This window comes from Anomaloglossus baeobatrachus, chromosome 5, assembly GCF_048569485.1.
Source record: "Anomaloglossus baeobatrachus isolate aAnoBae1 chromosome 5, aAnoBae1.hap1, whole genome shotgun sequence".
Lineage (NCBI taxonomy): Eukaryota > Metazoa > Chordata > Amphibia > Anura > Aromobatidae > Anomaloglossus > Anomaloglossus baeobatrachus.
The window spans coordinates 588,086,172-588,104,099 of record NC_134357.1 but is presented as its reverse complement, the minus strand read 5'-3'; the positions used below and the strand labels follow the sequence as shown (position 1 = coordinate 588,104,099).

The 17,928-nt window shown below is 49.7% G+C and overlaps 1 protein-coding gene across 1 annotated transcript in view; it reads right to left on the bottom strand.

Moving 5' to 3' along the window:
* Positions 1–17,928, bottom strand: part of LOC142313165 (uncharacterized) — a 115,190-nt gene that overhangs the window by 85,449 nt on the left and 11,813 nt on the right. The window contains exons 3-4 of the mRNA XM_075352153.1: positions 4,213–4,506; positions 344–434 (exon numbers count right to left, since the gene is read on the bottom strand). Coding sequence (XP_075208268.1) covers positions 344–434; positions 4,213–4,506 — 385 coding nt within the window. The remainder of the gene's footprint in view (positions 1–343; positions 435–4,212; positions 4,507–17,928) is intronic.

Here is a 17,928-nt window from a genome sequence, read left to right as displayed (position 1 = left end):
TAACTTTTTATTTTTCTTCTGATGGAGCTGCATGCCAGCTTATTTTTTACGAGACAAGAGGACGTCTTTAGCAATACAATTTTTATTTACATAAGGCTTTTTGATCGTGTTTTATTCCACTTTTTTGTCAGCTGTATGATGAAAAGACATTTTGGCTACTTTTTTTTTTACTATGTTCACTGAAGCGGTTAACTAGTGTAACAGATTTATGACTTTGCCATTGAGAAGACTGTGACTTATCTGTGATTTGCCGGTTTGGATTTGTTTTATATTTTGTTATTTGATAGTGAAACAAATGATCTTGGATATGTGTCTTGTCAGAGCGAGAGCGGTCACTACTCACCTGAATCATAATTTGTACAATTCTCCTCTTTACTCCGCTCATCCCCCCTCACATATGTCTCTGTAGTATTAATATGGGTCAGATCTTCCCCCTGAAACAAATATTGTAAAAGTCACAGACAGATGGAGAAGTCCCATCTATGATCAGCTCTAATCCTGCCATCTCCACCGCTCTCATTACACAAGTATCTATATATATAATTGCCTTATTCTTTCTGTCTGTCTGTCTGTCTGTCTGTCTTGCTCCAAAATTGTGTCCTTACGGTGACATGTCCTTACGGTGACAAACAGCGGATTGGCCGCTGGGCTCGCCATGGCCCCGCCCCCCGCACGGATTGGCCGCTCGCCTCGCCTCCTCCCCCCGCACGGATTGGCCGCTTGCCTCGGCTCCGCCCCCCCCCACGGATTGGCCATGTCCTTACGGTGACAAACAGCGGATTGGCCGCTGGGCTCGCCATGGCCCCGCCCCCTGCACGGATTGGCCGCTCGGCCTCACGGATTGGCCGCTCGCCTTGCCTCCTCCCCCCGCACGGATTGGCCGCTCGCCTCGCCTCCGACCCCCCCGGGAGGAATGGCCGCTCGCCCAGGCTCCGCCCCCCACACGGAATGGCCTCTCGCCCCTAGGTGAGCGCATCAAGGTCCTGCAGCGGCGGAACACACACACACACATAAGAACAGACACACACACACACACATAAGAACAGACACACACACACACACACACATCAGATCGCATCTATACACACACACACACACACACCTCACACACACATCAGATCGCATCCACACACTCACATCATCCCGTGATATCGCTTGCTTCTCGGCGGCGATCCTGTGCATGCAGCGACCTTCCAGGACCTGCCGGAGGATCACATGGCCGGAAGCATGTGGTATCTCCGGATGTTGTGATTGTGTGAGCGCGTATGTGCGATATCGTCAGTGTCTGTGTGCGTGTATGCGATCGGATGTGTGTGAGTGTGATGTGTGAGTGTATGCGATCGGATCTGTGAGTGTCGGCAGAGGAGCACGGCGTGCAGCACAGCTGCTGGGACCGCCCACTGGTGGGCACAGGGAGAAGTGGGGTGTGTGTGTGAGTGTATGCGATCAGATGTGTGCGTGTATACTGTCTGATGTGTGACTGTGGAGCACGATGGGGAGTGCGCAGCATGGGGGATGGAGCACGATGGGGAATGCGCAGCATGGGGGATGGAGCACGATGGGGATTGCGCAGCATGGGGGATGGAGCACGATGGGGAATGCGCAGCATGGGGGATGGAGCACGATGGGGAGTGCACAGCATGGGGGATGGAGCACGATGGGGAGTGCGCAGCATGGGGGATGGAGCACAATGGGGGGTGCGCAGCATGGGGGATGGAGCACAATGGGGGGTGCGCAGCATGGGGGATGGAGCACAATGGGGGGTGCGCAGCATGGGGGATGGAGCACAATGGGGGGTGCGCAGCATGGGGGATGGAGCACAATGGGGAGTGCGCAGCATGGGGAATGGAGCACGATGGGGAGTGCGCAGCATGGGGGATGGAGCACGATGGGGAGTGCGCAGCATGTGGGATGGAGCACAATGGGGGGTGCGCAGCATGGGGGATGGAGCACAATGGGGGGTGCGCAGCATGGGGGATGGAGCACAATGGGGAGTGCGCAGCATGGGGAATGGAGCACGATGGGGAGTGCGCAGCATGGGGGATGGAGCACGATGGGGAGTGCGCAGCATGGGGGATGGAGCACGTTTGGGAGTGCGTAGCATGGGGGATGGAGCACAATGGGGAATGCGCAGCATGGTGGATGGAGCACGATGGGGAATGCGCAGCATGGGGGATGGAACACGATGGGGAGTGCGCAGCATGGGGGATGGAGCACGTTTGGGAGTGCGCAGCATGGTGGATGGAGCACGATGGGGAACGCGCAGCATGGGGGATGGAGCACGATGGGGATTGCGCAGCATGGGGGATGGAGCACGATGGGGGGTGCGCAGCATGGGGGATGGAGCACGATGGGGGGTACACACCTCCCCCCAAAACACACACACACACTGCCACACACGCACTGCACAACATACCACACACACACTGGGAACCACAAACACCGCCCTACACAGACACCCACACACACAGACAACGCCGCACACACACAACACCCAACACACAAACAGCGCGGCACACACAAATATACGCACATACCGCACAACACACACATTGTGTGTCGCCCTGGGCAAGCCAGGGGACACAGGTCACACACCACCACACCCTACATCCCAGGTAGGAACATCTAAGCTAACCAAAAATCCTTGTTGCCTTCCTCCAGAGACTGATGATTCACACCAGGGGGTGGGCCAGGCGGTTGGCTCCGCCCACCGAGGAGATCACAGCTCTGGAGGCGGGAAAAACAAGGCAGTCTAGTCAGGGAGGAGGAAGTGGAAGGAGTGGAGGAGTAGCCCAGACAGGGCTAAAGTAAACAGCTAAGTGAAAGTGAAGAAAGAAAAGTAGTAAAGGAGGACAGCAAGAGTGGTGACAGAACAGAAGGAGTGTACAAAAGCCTGAGGTAGTCCAGCTGTGTGCAGGACAGGTCAGCAAGGTCAGCAACGGCGGTGACTGTCTGGAGGGGGACCGTTTGGAAGTTCCTGGAAGGACCCCGTAGGCTGTGTGCCCGGCGGTCTGGAGCAGTGTTCCGAAGGACAGTCAGCACCAGGGCAGGGGCCTCTCGGACCCCGGCAAGGCTTGGAGTCGCCATAATTTGCCGAATCCGTCAGTGAAGGGGACGTAGATCCCCCAACAGCCAAGTCCCGATTGAAGGCAACAGCCCAGCCAGTGTAAGAGAGACACCGCCACCGCCAAGGCACCAGTTTCTTAGGGCCAGCGCCTGTGGGCAAAGAGTAGAGCTCCTCCGGTCCAGCTTGAAGCCGGGGAGCGGGTTACCGGTGGGGACCCATCGCAACCAACAAGTACACAAAGGTGCTAGGAAAAGGGACATCACCGTCACCTACCGGGAGAGCAAGTGCAGCCGTCCGTGGGACCGTCTTACCAGCCGTTTGGTTTACCGTAAAAACTGTGTCAACGTCTCAGGCTGAGTGTATGCCACAGTGCCGCAAGGCACAGCGCTGCCCCCGCGTCCCTGCGCCCACCAGGCCCTGCACCTCCCAAGCCATCACCGGGCCCCGGGATCACCAACCCCTACCCACGGAGGGGCAACACAACACCTGGCTGCTCCGCATCACCATCCCCGGGATCCCCATATAGAGCAGCGGTGGTGCAATCACCACAACCGTGGGTGGCGTCACGGACTATAAACAATCCCCACACCCAACAAACCCCTTTCACTCACGGGCGAGGAGTGCCGCTCGAGAAACCCCCGGGATCCGGCTCACCGCTCGAGCCACCACTGAGCAGCAACCGCCGGACCCGAGCAGAAGGGGTGAGCGTAGTGTGCTGACACCCTCCTCCCCGCCCGCGACAATTGCACATAACATACCTCCCACCAATACACACACACACCCCACACCCACACAAACCGCGCAACACACACACACACAGCACTCCACAAACAACGCAACACACACAACGCAACACACAAACAACACTGCTCACACCCCCCGCCACACCCAGACAACACCCAGAACATGTACAGCGCCCTACACAAACACTTGGTAGCTACACACAACAACATCTATATATATATATATAACAAAAATCATACATTAACTACACAATACGTAAATTCTAGAATACCCGATGCGTAGAATCGGGCCACCTTCTAGTAACACATATAATACTGGAGGATAAAACAAGACTGAGCACAAGAGCTTCACAGCCGTCTACACATCATAGGGAGATTTCATGGCCCCTTCTCTCCATCTACCTGATAATCCTGAGGAACATCGGGAGCTTCTTGTTTACAGTCCTGTGGGAGAAGAGGATAGGGACATCTCTCTGGTGTTGTCCTCTTACTGGATAGAACTGGAGGAGACACATCCTGAGGAACATCGGGGTCTTCTTGTTTACAGTCCTGTGGGAGAAGAGGACGGGGACATCTCTCTGGTGTTGTCCTCTTACTGGATAGAACTGGAGGAGACACATCCTGAGGAACATCGGGGTCTTCTTGTTTACAGTCCTGTGGGAGAAGAGGACGGGGACATCTCTCTGGTGTTGTCCTCTTACTGGATAGACCTGGAGGAGACACATACAGGGGCTGAATTCATTCCTTACATACAGATAATTAGGCCGTGTGTATTTAGTCCTGTCTATTACCTGGTGATGTGAGGGGCTGGGGATCCTCCATCATAACGTCCTTGTACAGATCTTTGTGTCCTTCTAAATACTCCCACTCCTCCATGGAGAAATAGACGGTGACGTCCTGACACCTTATAGGAACCTGACACATACAATGATACCGTCACCCCCGATCCCTTCATAGCGTTACTGTATAATGTCCCAGCATTCCCAGCAGTGTCACCTCTCCAGTCAGCAGCTCAATCATCTTGTAGGTGAGTTCTAGGATCTTCTGGTCATTGATGTCCTCATGTATTGGGGGGTGAGGTGGAGGCCCCGTGATTGGGCTCAGGGGTCTTCCCCATCCCTCAGACACAGGGGCCTGACAGCGCTCACTAGAGGTCTTCTTCACTACTGTGTAATCCTGGTTATGGAGAGACACAGTAATAAATCTCACTCCAGACATTTCCAGAGTCCTCACCTCTCCATTTCTGTCCATCTGTTATTCCCATAGATAAGAATGATGTAATGTGACGTCATCAGAATCTCTCACCTCTCCAGTAAGCCGGAAGAGGATCTCTAGGGTGAGGTGTAATATCCTCTCCGCCATCTTCTCCTTGTCCCTATCCACCCTTGATGGGTCAAAGTCAAATTTCCACTGAGAGGATCCCATATTATAGGAACCTGAATGGGAAGACGATGAGCCAATGTAAAAACATAAAGAATCCCAAGTAACAATATAAGTACTGGTGACATTAGGGTACCATGTGGAAGCAATCATGACTGGCTGTGCAACTATTTAGACCTATTCATATACATGGTCAGTAGATCAGATCATGAAGCATTTTAATATAAAACAAGAACTTAAAGGGATCATCCAGAACTCACATATTGATGACGTATTACTAAATGAATATTTGAACAGTTGGTGTATGACACCGGTCAGTCCCACTAAACAGCTGAGATCAGGTCGGATGTAAGGATATTTACACAGCCAACCTGCCGAGTTCTGTAGATTATCTCCCAAATCTTTAAAAATAAAAGTATTACAAGCAACCTAGTAAGGTATATATAAGCAGTGCCAGCATCAGCACCCGGCAAACCCGGTCAAATGCCGGACCCCTGTGCTGCTGGGGGGCCCACTCGCGGTGGTAGAAGTGGTATACCGCTACTCAGGGGGGCCCAGTGACCGCGCTGTCACTGGCCTCCCCCCCGCCGAGGACCATGCTTTCAATTGTATTGGCATTGCAGTTGCCAATACAATTGAAAGCAATGATGAGATGGAGCGGCGAGCTCCCTCCCTCATCATTCTCCCCGCTGTGACTGTTGGTGCTCTGACAGATCAGCAGCGGAGTGCGTTGACGTCATCACTGCGTGCCTGCTGAGAGGCAAGAGCGACAGCAGTGGACGCGCCGAGGAGACCGAAGTAGCAGGGGAACGAGGAAAAGTGAGTATGTATTTCATCACTGTGGCCAGACAACGATGGGGGTGCATTAAATGATATGGTGGCTGTATACTACATGAGGGTGCCTAATGCTATCTGGGTCTGCACTGTGCTATATAGGGGCTGTATACTACACGAGGGTTCATAATACTATATGGCTCTGCACTGTGCTACATAGGTGCTGTGTACTACATGAGGATACCTAATACCGTCTGGCTCTGCACTGTGCTATATAGGGGCTGTATACTACATGAGGGTGCCTAATGCTTTTGGCTCTGCACTGTGAAATATACGGGATATATACTACATGAAGGTGCCTAATGCTATCTGGGTCTACATTATGCTATATACAGACTGTATACTACATGAAGGTGCCTAATGCTATCTGGCTCTGCACTGTGCTATATATGGGCTGTATACTACATGAGGGTGCCTAATGCTATCTGGCTCTGCACTGTGCTATATACGGGTTATATACTGCATGAAGGTACCTAATGCTATCTGGCTCTGCACTGTGCTATATACGGGCTGTATACTACATGAGGATGCCTAATGCTATCTGGGTCTACATTGTGCTATATGCGGGCTGTATTACACATGAGGATGCCTAATACTATCTAGGTCTGCACTGTGCTATATGCTATATAAGGGCTGTGTACTACATGAGGGTGCCTAATGCTATCTAGGTTTGTACTGTACTATATGCGGGCTGTATACTACATGAGGGTGCCTAATGCTATATGGGTCTGCATTGTGCTATATGAGGGCTGTGTACTACATGAGGATGCCTAATGCTATCTGGGTCTGCACTGTGCTATATAGGGGCTGTGTACTACATGAGGGTGCCTAATGCTATCTGGGTCTGTACTTTGATATATGTGAATCAAAAAAGTCCGTGAAACCTCTGTTAGGAGTCTCAACACAGAAAACTAGCCAGATATCCCTCTGGGAAGGACCTAGCCAAGGAGTGGCTTTTTTTAGGAAACCACAATAACCACCATATTAAGTGGCCCTTTTAGTCAATATCCAACTTTTTGACAAGTTTAAAGATTTGACAAGGGAATTACCAAGGCCAGGTATCCATCCACACACACACATCGATGGACACCTGGCCTTGGTAATTCCCTTGTCATATTTGGCTAGTTTTCTGTGTTGAGACTCCTAACAGAGGCTCCACAAACTTTTTTTGATTTGCATATTTCCCAGGGGGCAATGCACCTAGGATTTCACTGTCATGAGCGCCCTTGTTGGCTGCTGGCAGTGTTTTCTCTGGCTGGTCTCCCCAGGATCAGTGATTGTTTTGTCTGTGCTATATGTAGGCTGTATACTACATGAGGGTGCCTAGTGCTATATGGGTCTGCATTGTGCTATATTGGGGCTGCTTAATGTTATATAGGGGTTGCATAGTGCCATATGGCAGCTGTATATGTCCATATGGGGGCTGCATAATGCCATATGGGGGCTGCATAATGCCATATGGGGGCTGCATAATGCTACATGGGGGCTACATAATACTATAAGGAGGACTATGGGGGCTTCATAACACTATATGGAGGAATATGGGGGCTGCATACTACTATACCCCCAGAGTTGTATGTCCCCTCCACCCTGGTGCTGTATACCCCTTCAGAGCTGTATGTCCCCCCACCCCAGTGCTGTATGTCCCCACCACCAAAGAGCTGTACACCCCCAGAGCTGTATGTCACCCCCCCACCTCAGAGCTATTTGTCCCCCCACCTCAGAGCCACTGACCCCCTCTAGAGCTGTATACCCCTTTCCTCAGTAACATGTATGCCCCCCAGTAATGTGTATGTTCCCAGCCTCTCTTGTGATGTATATACAGCAGTGTTAGTGTGCTCTATGTGCGGCCATGTCTGTTAGTGACAGCCACCAATCAGCCTGGCACAGACACATGCCAGGAGGAGCTGGATGGAGACAGGCGGGGAGGTGAATGAAACTGTTGACGGCTTCCGAATATTAGAAATATATATAACTATATAAAAATAATGTGTCTGTATGTGCATGTATGATGTGTATATATGTGTGTCAGTGTACGTATGTGACTGTGTCTAGATTTATGTCTATTTATATGTGTTTTTGTGAATTTCCCTTTAAATATATATGTGTACGTTTACCTGTATGTGCATGTATCTGTGCATGTCTATGTGTGGATGGGGCCCACTGAGACTCTTTCGCCCGGGGCCCACAAATACCTGGAGCCGGCCCTGTATATAAGCCTAAACATTGAAAAATATAACTCGTCCTGCAAAAAACAAGACCTCATATAGCAAATCAGAGAAGAAAGGCAATGCTTGGCACCGCACGGGGTAAACGGTATCCGCTCCCAGGGATCCCCACCTACCTCCACCCGCAGAGCCGCACACTGGATACATGGCTGCTCTGTGCTTACAGGACCTGTGATGATGTCACAGTCATGTGATCAGGGGAGGAGTATATATAACAATTCCGAGCTTGTTATACGGGCAGACTGGTTGTGACCAGAGTCCTGTCGTAAACCTGCAGGAGACAGAAGAACTACATCTCACCCCAGAATACATGTCTGCCACTGTATCTTCTTGAAATAGAGTACATACTAAATTTATCTGAGGCAGACTGAGAGAATGAGTATTCTCCATTTTTCTGAGCATACGGGATAGAGTATCCCGAGGTAGACTGAGAGAAAACATCCTTCATCTTATCTGAGGTAAACTGAGGGAGAGTGAAAGAGAGTATACTCCATTTATCTGAGGTGGAAGGAGAGAAAATATCCCTCATCTGATCTAAGGTAAACTGAGGAAGAGCGAAAGAGAGTATACGTCATTTATCTGAGGTGGAAGGAGAGAAAATATCCCTCATCTGATCTAAGGTAAACTGAGGAAGAGCGAAAGAGAGTATACGCCATTTATCTGAGGTGGACTGACAGAGAACATCCCTCATCTTATCTGAGGGAGAGCGAAAGAGAGTATACGCCATTTATCTGAGGTAAACTGAGAGAAAACATCCCTCATCTTATCTGAGGGAGAGCGAAAGAGAGTATACGCCATTTATCTGAGGTAAACTGAGAGAAAACATCCCTCATCTTATCTGAGGGAGAGCGAAACAGAGTATACTCCATTTATCTGAGGTGGACTGAGAGAAAACATCCCTCATCTTATCTGAGGGAGAGCGAAACAGAGTATACTCCATTTATCTGAGGTGGACTGAGAGAAAACATTACTCATCTTATCTGAGGGAGAGCGAAACAGAGTATACTCCATTTATCTGAGGTGGAAGGAGAGAAAATATCCCTAATCTGATCTAAGGTAAACTGAGGAAGAGCGAAAGAGAGTATACGTCATTTATCTGAGGTGGACTGAGAGAGAACATCCCTCATCTTATCTGAGGGAGAGCGAAAGAGAGTATACGCCATTTATCTGAGGTAAACTGAGAGAAAACATCCCTCATCTTATCTGAGGGAGAGCGAAAGAGAGTATACGCCATTTATCTGAGGTAAACTGAGAGAAAACATCCCTCATCTTATCTGAGGGAGAGCGAAAGAGAGTATACGCCATTTATATGAGGTAAACTGAGAGAAAACATCCCTCATCTTATCTGAGGGAGAGCGAAACAGAGTATACTCCATTTATCTGAGGTGGAAGGAGAGAAAATATCCCTCATCTGATCTAAGGTAAACTGAGGAAGAGCGAAAGAGAGTATATGCCATTTATCTGAGGTGGACTGAGAGAGAACATCCCTCATCTTATCTGAGGGAGAGTGTGACGCCCTGGGCAAGCCAGGGGTCACAGGTCATAACACCACACACACCCCACATTCCCTGCAGGAACACCTAGGTCAGACCAGAAACCCTTGTTGCCTTCCTCCAGGGGCTGGTGTTCACACCAGGGGGTGGAGCCAGGCGGTTGGTCTCCACCCACCAAGGAGTTCACAGCCCTGGAGGCGGGAAAACCAGGCAGATAGTGTTGAGTTGAAGTTGAGAGTAGTTGGAGAGTCCAGCTAGGGCAGTGAAAGTGACAGGAGTGGAAGTAAAGACAGTGACAGCAAAGAGCCTGAAGTTGGTCCGGGTGTGTGCCCCGGACTGAGACAGCAAGGTTGACAGACGGCGGTGACCGTCTGCAGGAGAGACTGCTCGGAGGTTGCCGAAAGGACCGTGGGCGGGTGGTGACCCGGCGGTACCGGAGCGGTATACGAAGAACAGTCAGCACCAGTGGCAGGGGCCTTTCGGATCCCGGCAAGGCTAGGAGTCGCCGAATTTGCCAAATCCGTCAGTGAAGGGGACCTCCGGGTCTCCCAGCAGCAAAGTTCCAAGTAAAGGCAACCGTCCAACCGTGAAGGGGAGACACTGCCACCGCCAAGGCACCAGTTTCCCAGGGCCAGCGCCTGCGGGCAAGAGTGGGGCTCCTCCGGCCCATATCCAAGTCGGGGAGCGGGTTACCAGTGGGAATCCATCGCTACCAACATTGAACTTAGGTGCAGGGAAGAGACTGTCACCGTTAACTGCAGGGAACATCAGCACCGCAGTCGTCCGAGGGACCCGTCCAACCAGCCGTTTGTTTACCGTGAACTGTGTCATCATCTTTGGGCTGAGTGACTACCTCCGTGCCGTGCGGCACAGCGCTGCCCCTGCGTCCCTGCACCTCCACAGGCCCCATAACCCGCCTGTCAACCATTCCAACCCCATCACCGGGCCCCGGGACCATCAAAACCCCTACCCACGGAGGGGTAAACCAACATCCAGCTGCTCCATACCACCACTCCCGGGATCCCCAAACAGAGCAGCGGTGGTGTCCACACAATCACCACAACCGTGGGTGGCGTCACGGACATTAACCAAATTCCCCCACCAACAAACCCCCCTTTCACTCACGGGCGAGGAGTGCCGCTCGAGGCCCCCGGGATCCGGCCCACCGCCCGAGCCACCACAGAGCAGCAGCAGCAGCCGGACCCGAGCAGTGGGGTGAGCGCAGTGTTGACACCCTCCTCCCCGCCCGCGACAGAGAGCGAAAGAGAGTATACGCCATTTATCTGAGGTAAACTGAGAGAAAACATCCCTCATCTTATCTGAGGGAGAGCGAAACAGAGTATACTCCATTTATATGAGGTGGACTGAGAGAAAACATCCCTCATCTTATCTGAGGGAGAGCGAAACAGAGTATACTCCATTTATCTGAGGTGGAGTGAGAGAAAATATCCCTCATCTCATGAGGTAAACTGAGGGAGAGCGAAAGAGTATACTCCATTTATCCGAGGTAGACTGAGAGAAAACATCCCTGATCTTATCTGAGGTAAACTGAGGAAGAGCGAAAGGGAGTATACTCCATTTATCTGAGGAGGACTGAGAGAATATGTGCCGCCCCCGTGCCAGCAGCCGCCGCTGCTCGGATCTGGACCTTCTAAGGGGGTGGCTCGAGGGTCTCCGGACCCGGGGACGTAAATGTACGGCTAGGCCGTGTTAAGATTGTGATGCCACCCACGGTGTGTGGTGAGGTGGGACACCACTGCTGCTGTTATGGGGCACCCGGGGAAGATGTTGTGGCAGCAAGTTGTTAACCCCTCCGTGGGTAGGGATGGTGGCCCTGGGACCCGGTGTCTCAGTGCAGGGTATAGCGACCGCAGGGGGTGTTTGTGTACTCACAGTTAATAAACCACACAAGTCTCTGGAAAACCAAAGTGCTGGTGGCCGGTGCCGCGGCTGGTTGCATTCGGGTCCCCCACCAGGCTGGTGGTCTCTATCCTTTTCTCTGCACTGTTTTGTGTAAGGTGGACTTCCTAGCGTGAAACTCAGGAGTCCGCTCCTGGCTGGATGTGGCCTAAGGAGCCGTGCCCACAGACGCAGGCCCGTGGGATCTACGGGCCCTGACGGTGACCTCTTATCCCTATCGGTGGCCTGTTGTCTTCTATGAGGTACTTTGGGTGGGACAGGACCTCTAGTCCTGGCCTCAATTGGTGAATTAACCAGTCCGCTTGGTTCCGGTTCTGAATTCTAAAAATTTCAAAAAGTGCCCAGCAGGGGGACCTAGCAGAAGGTAATAGAGAAGGGTTTTCACCACCGCACCAATGACCAAAGACGGCGTGAATATAGGATTAATGTTACTTTTTTTAATAAAGAATTATTAAAAAAAAAAATATTTAGTAAAATAAAGTAACATTAATCCTATATTCAAGCCGTCTTTGGTCATTGGCGGGGTGCTGAAAACCCATCTCTATTACCTTCTGCTATCAGCCAATTCTGGGACTGCAGGCTTGACCTGGAGTGTACATGCTTATATAGGAGTTGGTACTGGCACAACTTCTATAGGCGAGTCTAATCTTATTAATGAACCCCTTCCCTATTGTGGTAAGACCCTATTGCTCTTTCTTTTTCCACAGTTATTTATACAGCAGGGGGAGCTGAAAGAGCGATAAGATAAGTATCCAGAGCACACAAATCAAAAGCAAGCTGTGTATAGTGAACACCTAAAGCTGGGTTCACACATAGCGACAGTGACAATGACGTCGCTGTTACGTCACCATTTTCTGTAACGCGACAGCGACCTTGGAAGTCGCTTTTATGATCGCTGCTTAGCTGTCAAACACAGCAGAAGCAGCAGCGATCATAACGACACGCGTCGCTGTGCTTCATGTGCAGAGAGTAGGGAGCCGCGCACACTGCTTAGCGCTGGCTCCCTGCACTCCTAGCTACAGTACACATCGGGTTAATTACCTGATGTGTACTGCAGCTACATGTGCAGAGAGCAGGGGGCCGGCACTGGCAGAGAGAGCGGCGGACGCTGGTAACGAAGGTAAATATCGGGTAACCAGGGAAAGGTCTTCCCTTGGTTACCCGATGTTTACCCTGGTTATAGCTTACCGCAGATGCCAGATGCCGGCTCCTGCTCCCTGCTCGCTTCATTTCGTCGCTCTCTCGCTGTCACACACAGCGATGTGTGCATCACAGCGGGAGAGTGACGACCAAAAAATGAAGCTGGACATTCAGCAACGACCGGCGACCTCACAGTAGGGGCCAGGTCGTTGCTGGATGTCACACACAGCGACAGCGACTGGACGTCGCTGCAACGTCACAGAAAATGGTGACGTAGCAGCGACATCGTTGTCGTCGTCGCTGTGTGTGACACCACCCTAAGAGTGATCCATTAGTACATAATTAGGATTCAAGTATAGTACTTACAATAGTTGTAATACAGGTTCTGTTCATCCACTCCAACATACAGTACAGACCAAAAGTTTAGACACACCTCATTCAAAGAGTTTTCTTTATTTTCAGGACTCTGAAAATTGTAGATTCACATTGAAGGCATCAAAACTATGAATTAAAACATGTGGAATGAAATACTTAAAAAAGTGTGAAACAACTGAAAATATGTCTTATATTCTAGGTTCTTCAAAGTAGCCACCTTTTGCTTTCATTACTAATTTTCACACTCTTGGCATTCTCTTGATGAGCTTCAAGAGGTAGTCACCGGAAATGGTTTTCCAACAGTCTTGAAGGAGTTCCCAGAGATGCTTAGCTCTTGTTGGCCCTTTTTCCTTCACTCTGCAGTCCAGCTCACCCCAAACCATCTCGATTGGGTTCAGGTCTGGTGACTGTGGAGACCAGGTCATCTGGCGTAGCACCCCATCACTCTCCTTCTCAGTCAAATAGCCCATACACAGCCTGGAGGTGTGTTTGGGGTAATTGTCCTGTTGAAAAATAAATGATGGTCCAACTAAACGCAAACAGGATGGAATAACACGCCGCAGCAAGATGCTTTGGTAGACATGCTGGTTCTGTATGCCTTCAGTTTTGAATAAGTCCCCGACAGTGTGTCGCGGGTGGAGGGGACGCGCTCGCCACACTCGCTTCCGGGGCTTCTGCTGCTGTTGCTCGGTGGCTCGAGCAGTGGGCCGGACCCGGGGACTCGAGCAGCGCTCCTCACCCGTGAGTGAAAGGGGATGGTTGGTTTGGGTAGAGAGTTCGTGACGCCACCCACGGGACGTGGTGATGAGGGCACCACCGCTGCTGGTGACGGGGATCCCGGGAGAGATGGTAGGGAGCAGCTAGGATGTTGTCCCCTCTGTGGGTAGGGGTTGGTGATCCCGGGGCCCGGTGGTGATACGGGATGGCTGGATGGATGGGGGTGCAGGGTTGCAGGGACAGCGTGGCGTGGTGTCGGACGGCACTGGTCTACTCACTCAGACAGTCAATGACAGAGTCTCTGGTAAACCAAACGGCCGGATGGACGGGTCCCGCAGCCAGCTGCAGTGTTGTTGTGCTCTCCCCGGACGGTGTGATGGTGGCTGTCTTTCCCTGCACCTGTTAGAATGTTCTGACTCCTGTGGATGCCCACCGGTAGTCCGCTCCCTGGCGTATAGGTGCCGTAGGAGCCCGTTTTGCCCGCAGGCGCTGGCCCTTGGATCTCTAGCCTGTGGCGGTGGCTGTATATCCTCACGGTGTGGGATGTTGCCTTCTGTCGGGTCTTGGTTGTTGGGAAACCCCTGGGGTTCCTGTCACACTCGGATTTGACTATTGTCGGCGGCTCCAAGCCTGGTCGGGGTCCGATGGCCCTGCCTGTGTGCTTAGCTTCACTCCGCTCCCCGGTTCGGTACCGGCGGGCCAACGCCCGGCCCCAGTCCTTACGGCTCTGCAGAGTTCCACTAACTCCTGCAGACGACCACCACCGTCTGCCAACCTTGCTGTCAGTGCCTGGGCTCCGACCCAGACACTTGCAGTTTCTGACCTCTCACTTTCACCTCCAAACTCTAACTACCACTCTCACTAACTGCTTTTCCCGCCTCCAGGCCTGTGAACTCCTCAGTGGGTGGGGCCAACCGCCTGGCTCCGCCCCACCTGGTGTGGACATCAGACCCTGGAGGGAGGCAACAAGGGTTTTTGTCTGACTGTTGTAACTGTCTAGGGTGGGGGGTGTGTATGTTGTTATGTCTGTGACTACCTGGCTAGTCCAGGGCGTCACAAGTGTCACCAGCAAAGCACCCCCACACCATCACACCTCCTCCTCCATGTTTCACAGTGGGAACCAGCCATATAGAGTCCATCCGTTCACCTTTTCTACAAAGGCACGGTGGTTGGATCCAAAGATCTCAAATTTGGACTCATCAGACCAAAGCACAGATTCCCACTGGTCTAATGTCCATTCCCTGTGTTCTTTATCCCAAACAAGTCTCTTCTGCTTGTTGCCTGTCCTTAGCAGTGGTTTTCTAGCAGCTATTTTACCATGAAGGCCTGCTGCACAAAGTCTCCTCTTAATAGTTGTTCTAGAGATGAGAAGGTGTGTCCAAACTTTTGGTCTGGACTGTACGTTTCGTAGGAATTTCATCAGGGAGTGAATAAATATTCGGGGGGAGCCGTGAAGAAGACCACGAAACGTGCGCGTCGGGACACGTTACACTGAACGGTTAACCTGATATAGGTGAGTTTGAGATGTCCAGGTTATATTAAACTGGGGATATGAATCTTGTATAATTGCTATATTTAGCGGTTTATCATCATGTTTTACTTGGTCATGTGTTCACCTGGGACCTTTATCACTATTTAGTGCTATACAGCTGATTTTAGATCCTTAATTTATTGAATTACTTTGTGGATATATAGTGATCTATTTGCATACATTATTGGGTTCTGTGTTCACTTGGGACATATATCGCCATCTAGTGTCATTTAGTGACTTTGAGGCCCTCAACTTACTATATTAGATATGTTTACATCATTTTTGACTACGAACAAAATGTTTTAGGATATTTCACTCACTATGTGGAGTTTTCCATCCAGTGTTTTGTCCAGGGACTTTATTTGTACACCTGATCTGTGATACCTATATGAATTATGAATTGTTTATTGTATTTTACCTCTTGATGTAAAAAAATTTTGAACAATAAAATGTTTTTCTATTTTTGCAATAAGGTTTTATGTGATTTGTTTGTTAGTGAGTTATTTTATGGCTCCAACTACTTTTGCCCCCTTGTCCTCCTTGTACAGTATATATTGAGTTTGGGGTGTAGTCTTGGATATTCTTTATTATGACGGTTTTCTCATCTGTCTTACTTTGCCTTATACCTGATGATATGAGGTTGTTTCACAGCTAATGGCATTGGATACTTGACCAGGATTGATGGTGGTCTCAATGCTGAACTATATGGGAGTATCCTACAAGGCATGTTATTTTATGGGTATGAAAAGGATGATGTAGTGACCCAAAGTATACATAGAGATTGGCGAAGAAATGGTTCAATGACAATGAAGTAGAGATGTAGGATTGGCCCCACAGTACCCAGACCTCAACCCAATCGAATACTTGTGGGTAGAGTTGAAGAAAAAGCTGTATACATCCCCAAGTGAGTGACCAGTATGCACCAACACTGGGAACGTGGAGAAGAGACCTGACCAGTACACACCAACACTGGGAACATGTAGAATAGACCTGACCAGTATACACCAACACTGGGAACGTGGAGAAGAGACCTGACCAGTATAAACCAACACTGGGAATGTGGAGAAGAGACCTGACCAGTATACACCAACACTGGGAACGTGGAGAAGAGACCTGACCAGTATAAACCAACACTGGGAATGTAGAGAAGAGACCTGACCAGTATACACCAACACTGGGAACGTGGAGAAGAGACCTGACCAGTATACACCAACACTGGGAACGTGGAGAAGAGACCTGACCAGTATACACCAACACTGTGAACGTGGAGAAGAGACCTGGGATCAGATTTCTGTTGAGACATGTTTGAATCTGATCGAGAGTTTCAGAGGATTCAGACAGTGCTGAAAGCCAAAGGTAGATTTACATAATACTAACAATATTATACAAATTTAAATTTAGATTTTAGGATAAGAATCTGCATAACTAATCACATGCTAAATAGTTGCACATCAAATTTATGTATGAGATAGCCAAGAAGATTGTCTATAAAATAAGGGTAGTCCCACGCTTAATGCTGTAGTGGATATTGAGATAAGGAGCCTGAAAGGCAAAAGTTCAAAGCATTGTTACCCTTTTGCTCTTCACAGCATGGTCAAATAAAAGTTGGAAACGACCTGTCGTGTTATCTGTTTGCACAGCCTAAATCTAATCTTTACTGTCAAAAGCTCATGATCAGTTCCACTATCAGTTCCTGGCCTTGTTTTCGCAGTAATGACAGACGACCTCCATCTTTGGCAGACACATACCGTATGTAGTCAATCTAATTATTATAGTCTCCATTCGGTCATGTCCATGTGTAGAGTCTCTGTTAGTAATTTTGGAAGAAGGTGTTCATGATGGACAGTTGATCTGTTGTACAAAAGTCAATGATTCTTTCTCCAGTCTTGTTTTGTTCACGAAGTCCAAAGTTTCCAACAATGATTCCAATAAAACCAAGGCGTACATAAAACACAATATATAACAGGGTCGGGAACCATATAACCAAAAAAGACAAGTTACCCCCCAAAAATTGTACAGAAATCTACGTCAGGGTTGAGCACTCCTATACAAGCAGAGAAATACAGGCAAAATAAAATGGATTAATAGGAAAACAAAATATCATAAAATCAAAAAAAGTTTATAAATCATCATATCAAAAAGCTAGAGTGAATGTAAATCATATTTCAGTAAAGGCATAGAGTAAGGAGGAGAAACAAACACATCACATTGGCATAGCATTATCAATACAGGTCAAAGTACCCATACATACAATAATAAATCATCTATAGGGAGCTGCATAACCTTAGTATGAGTATCAAGTGTTTCTATAATCCAAGTACAGATATAAGGCAAGGAATCAATGTGCATAAAGTATGCAGCTTACCCATGGTAATGTCCTCCCCACTGCCCCACGCACGTTTCGCTGATGCTTCATCTGGGGAAGTGCCACTCAATGACTGTCCAGCGATACTTTTAAATACACAACAGGGAGGGGGCCAATTAAGTGCTGCATGCGCGG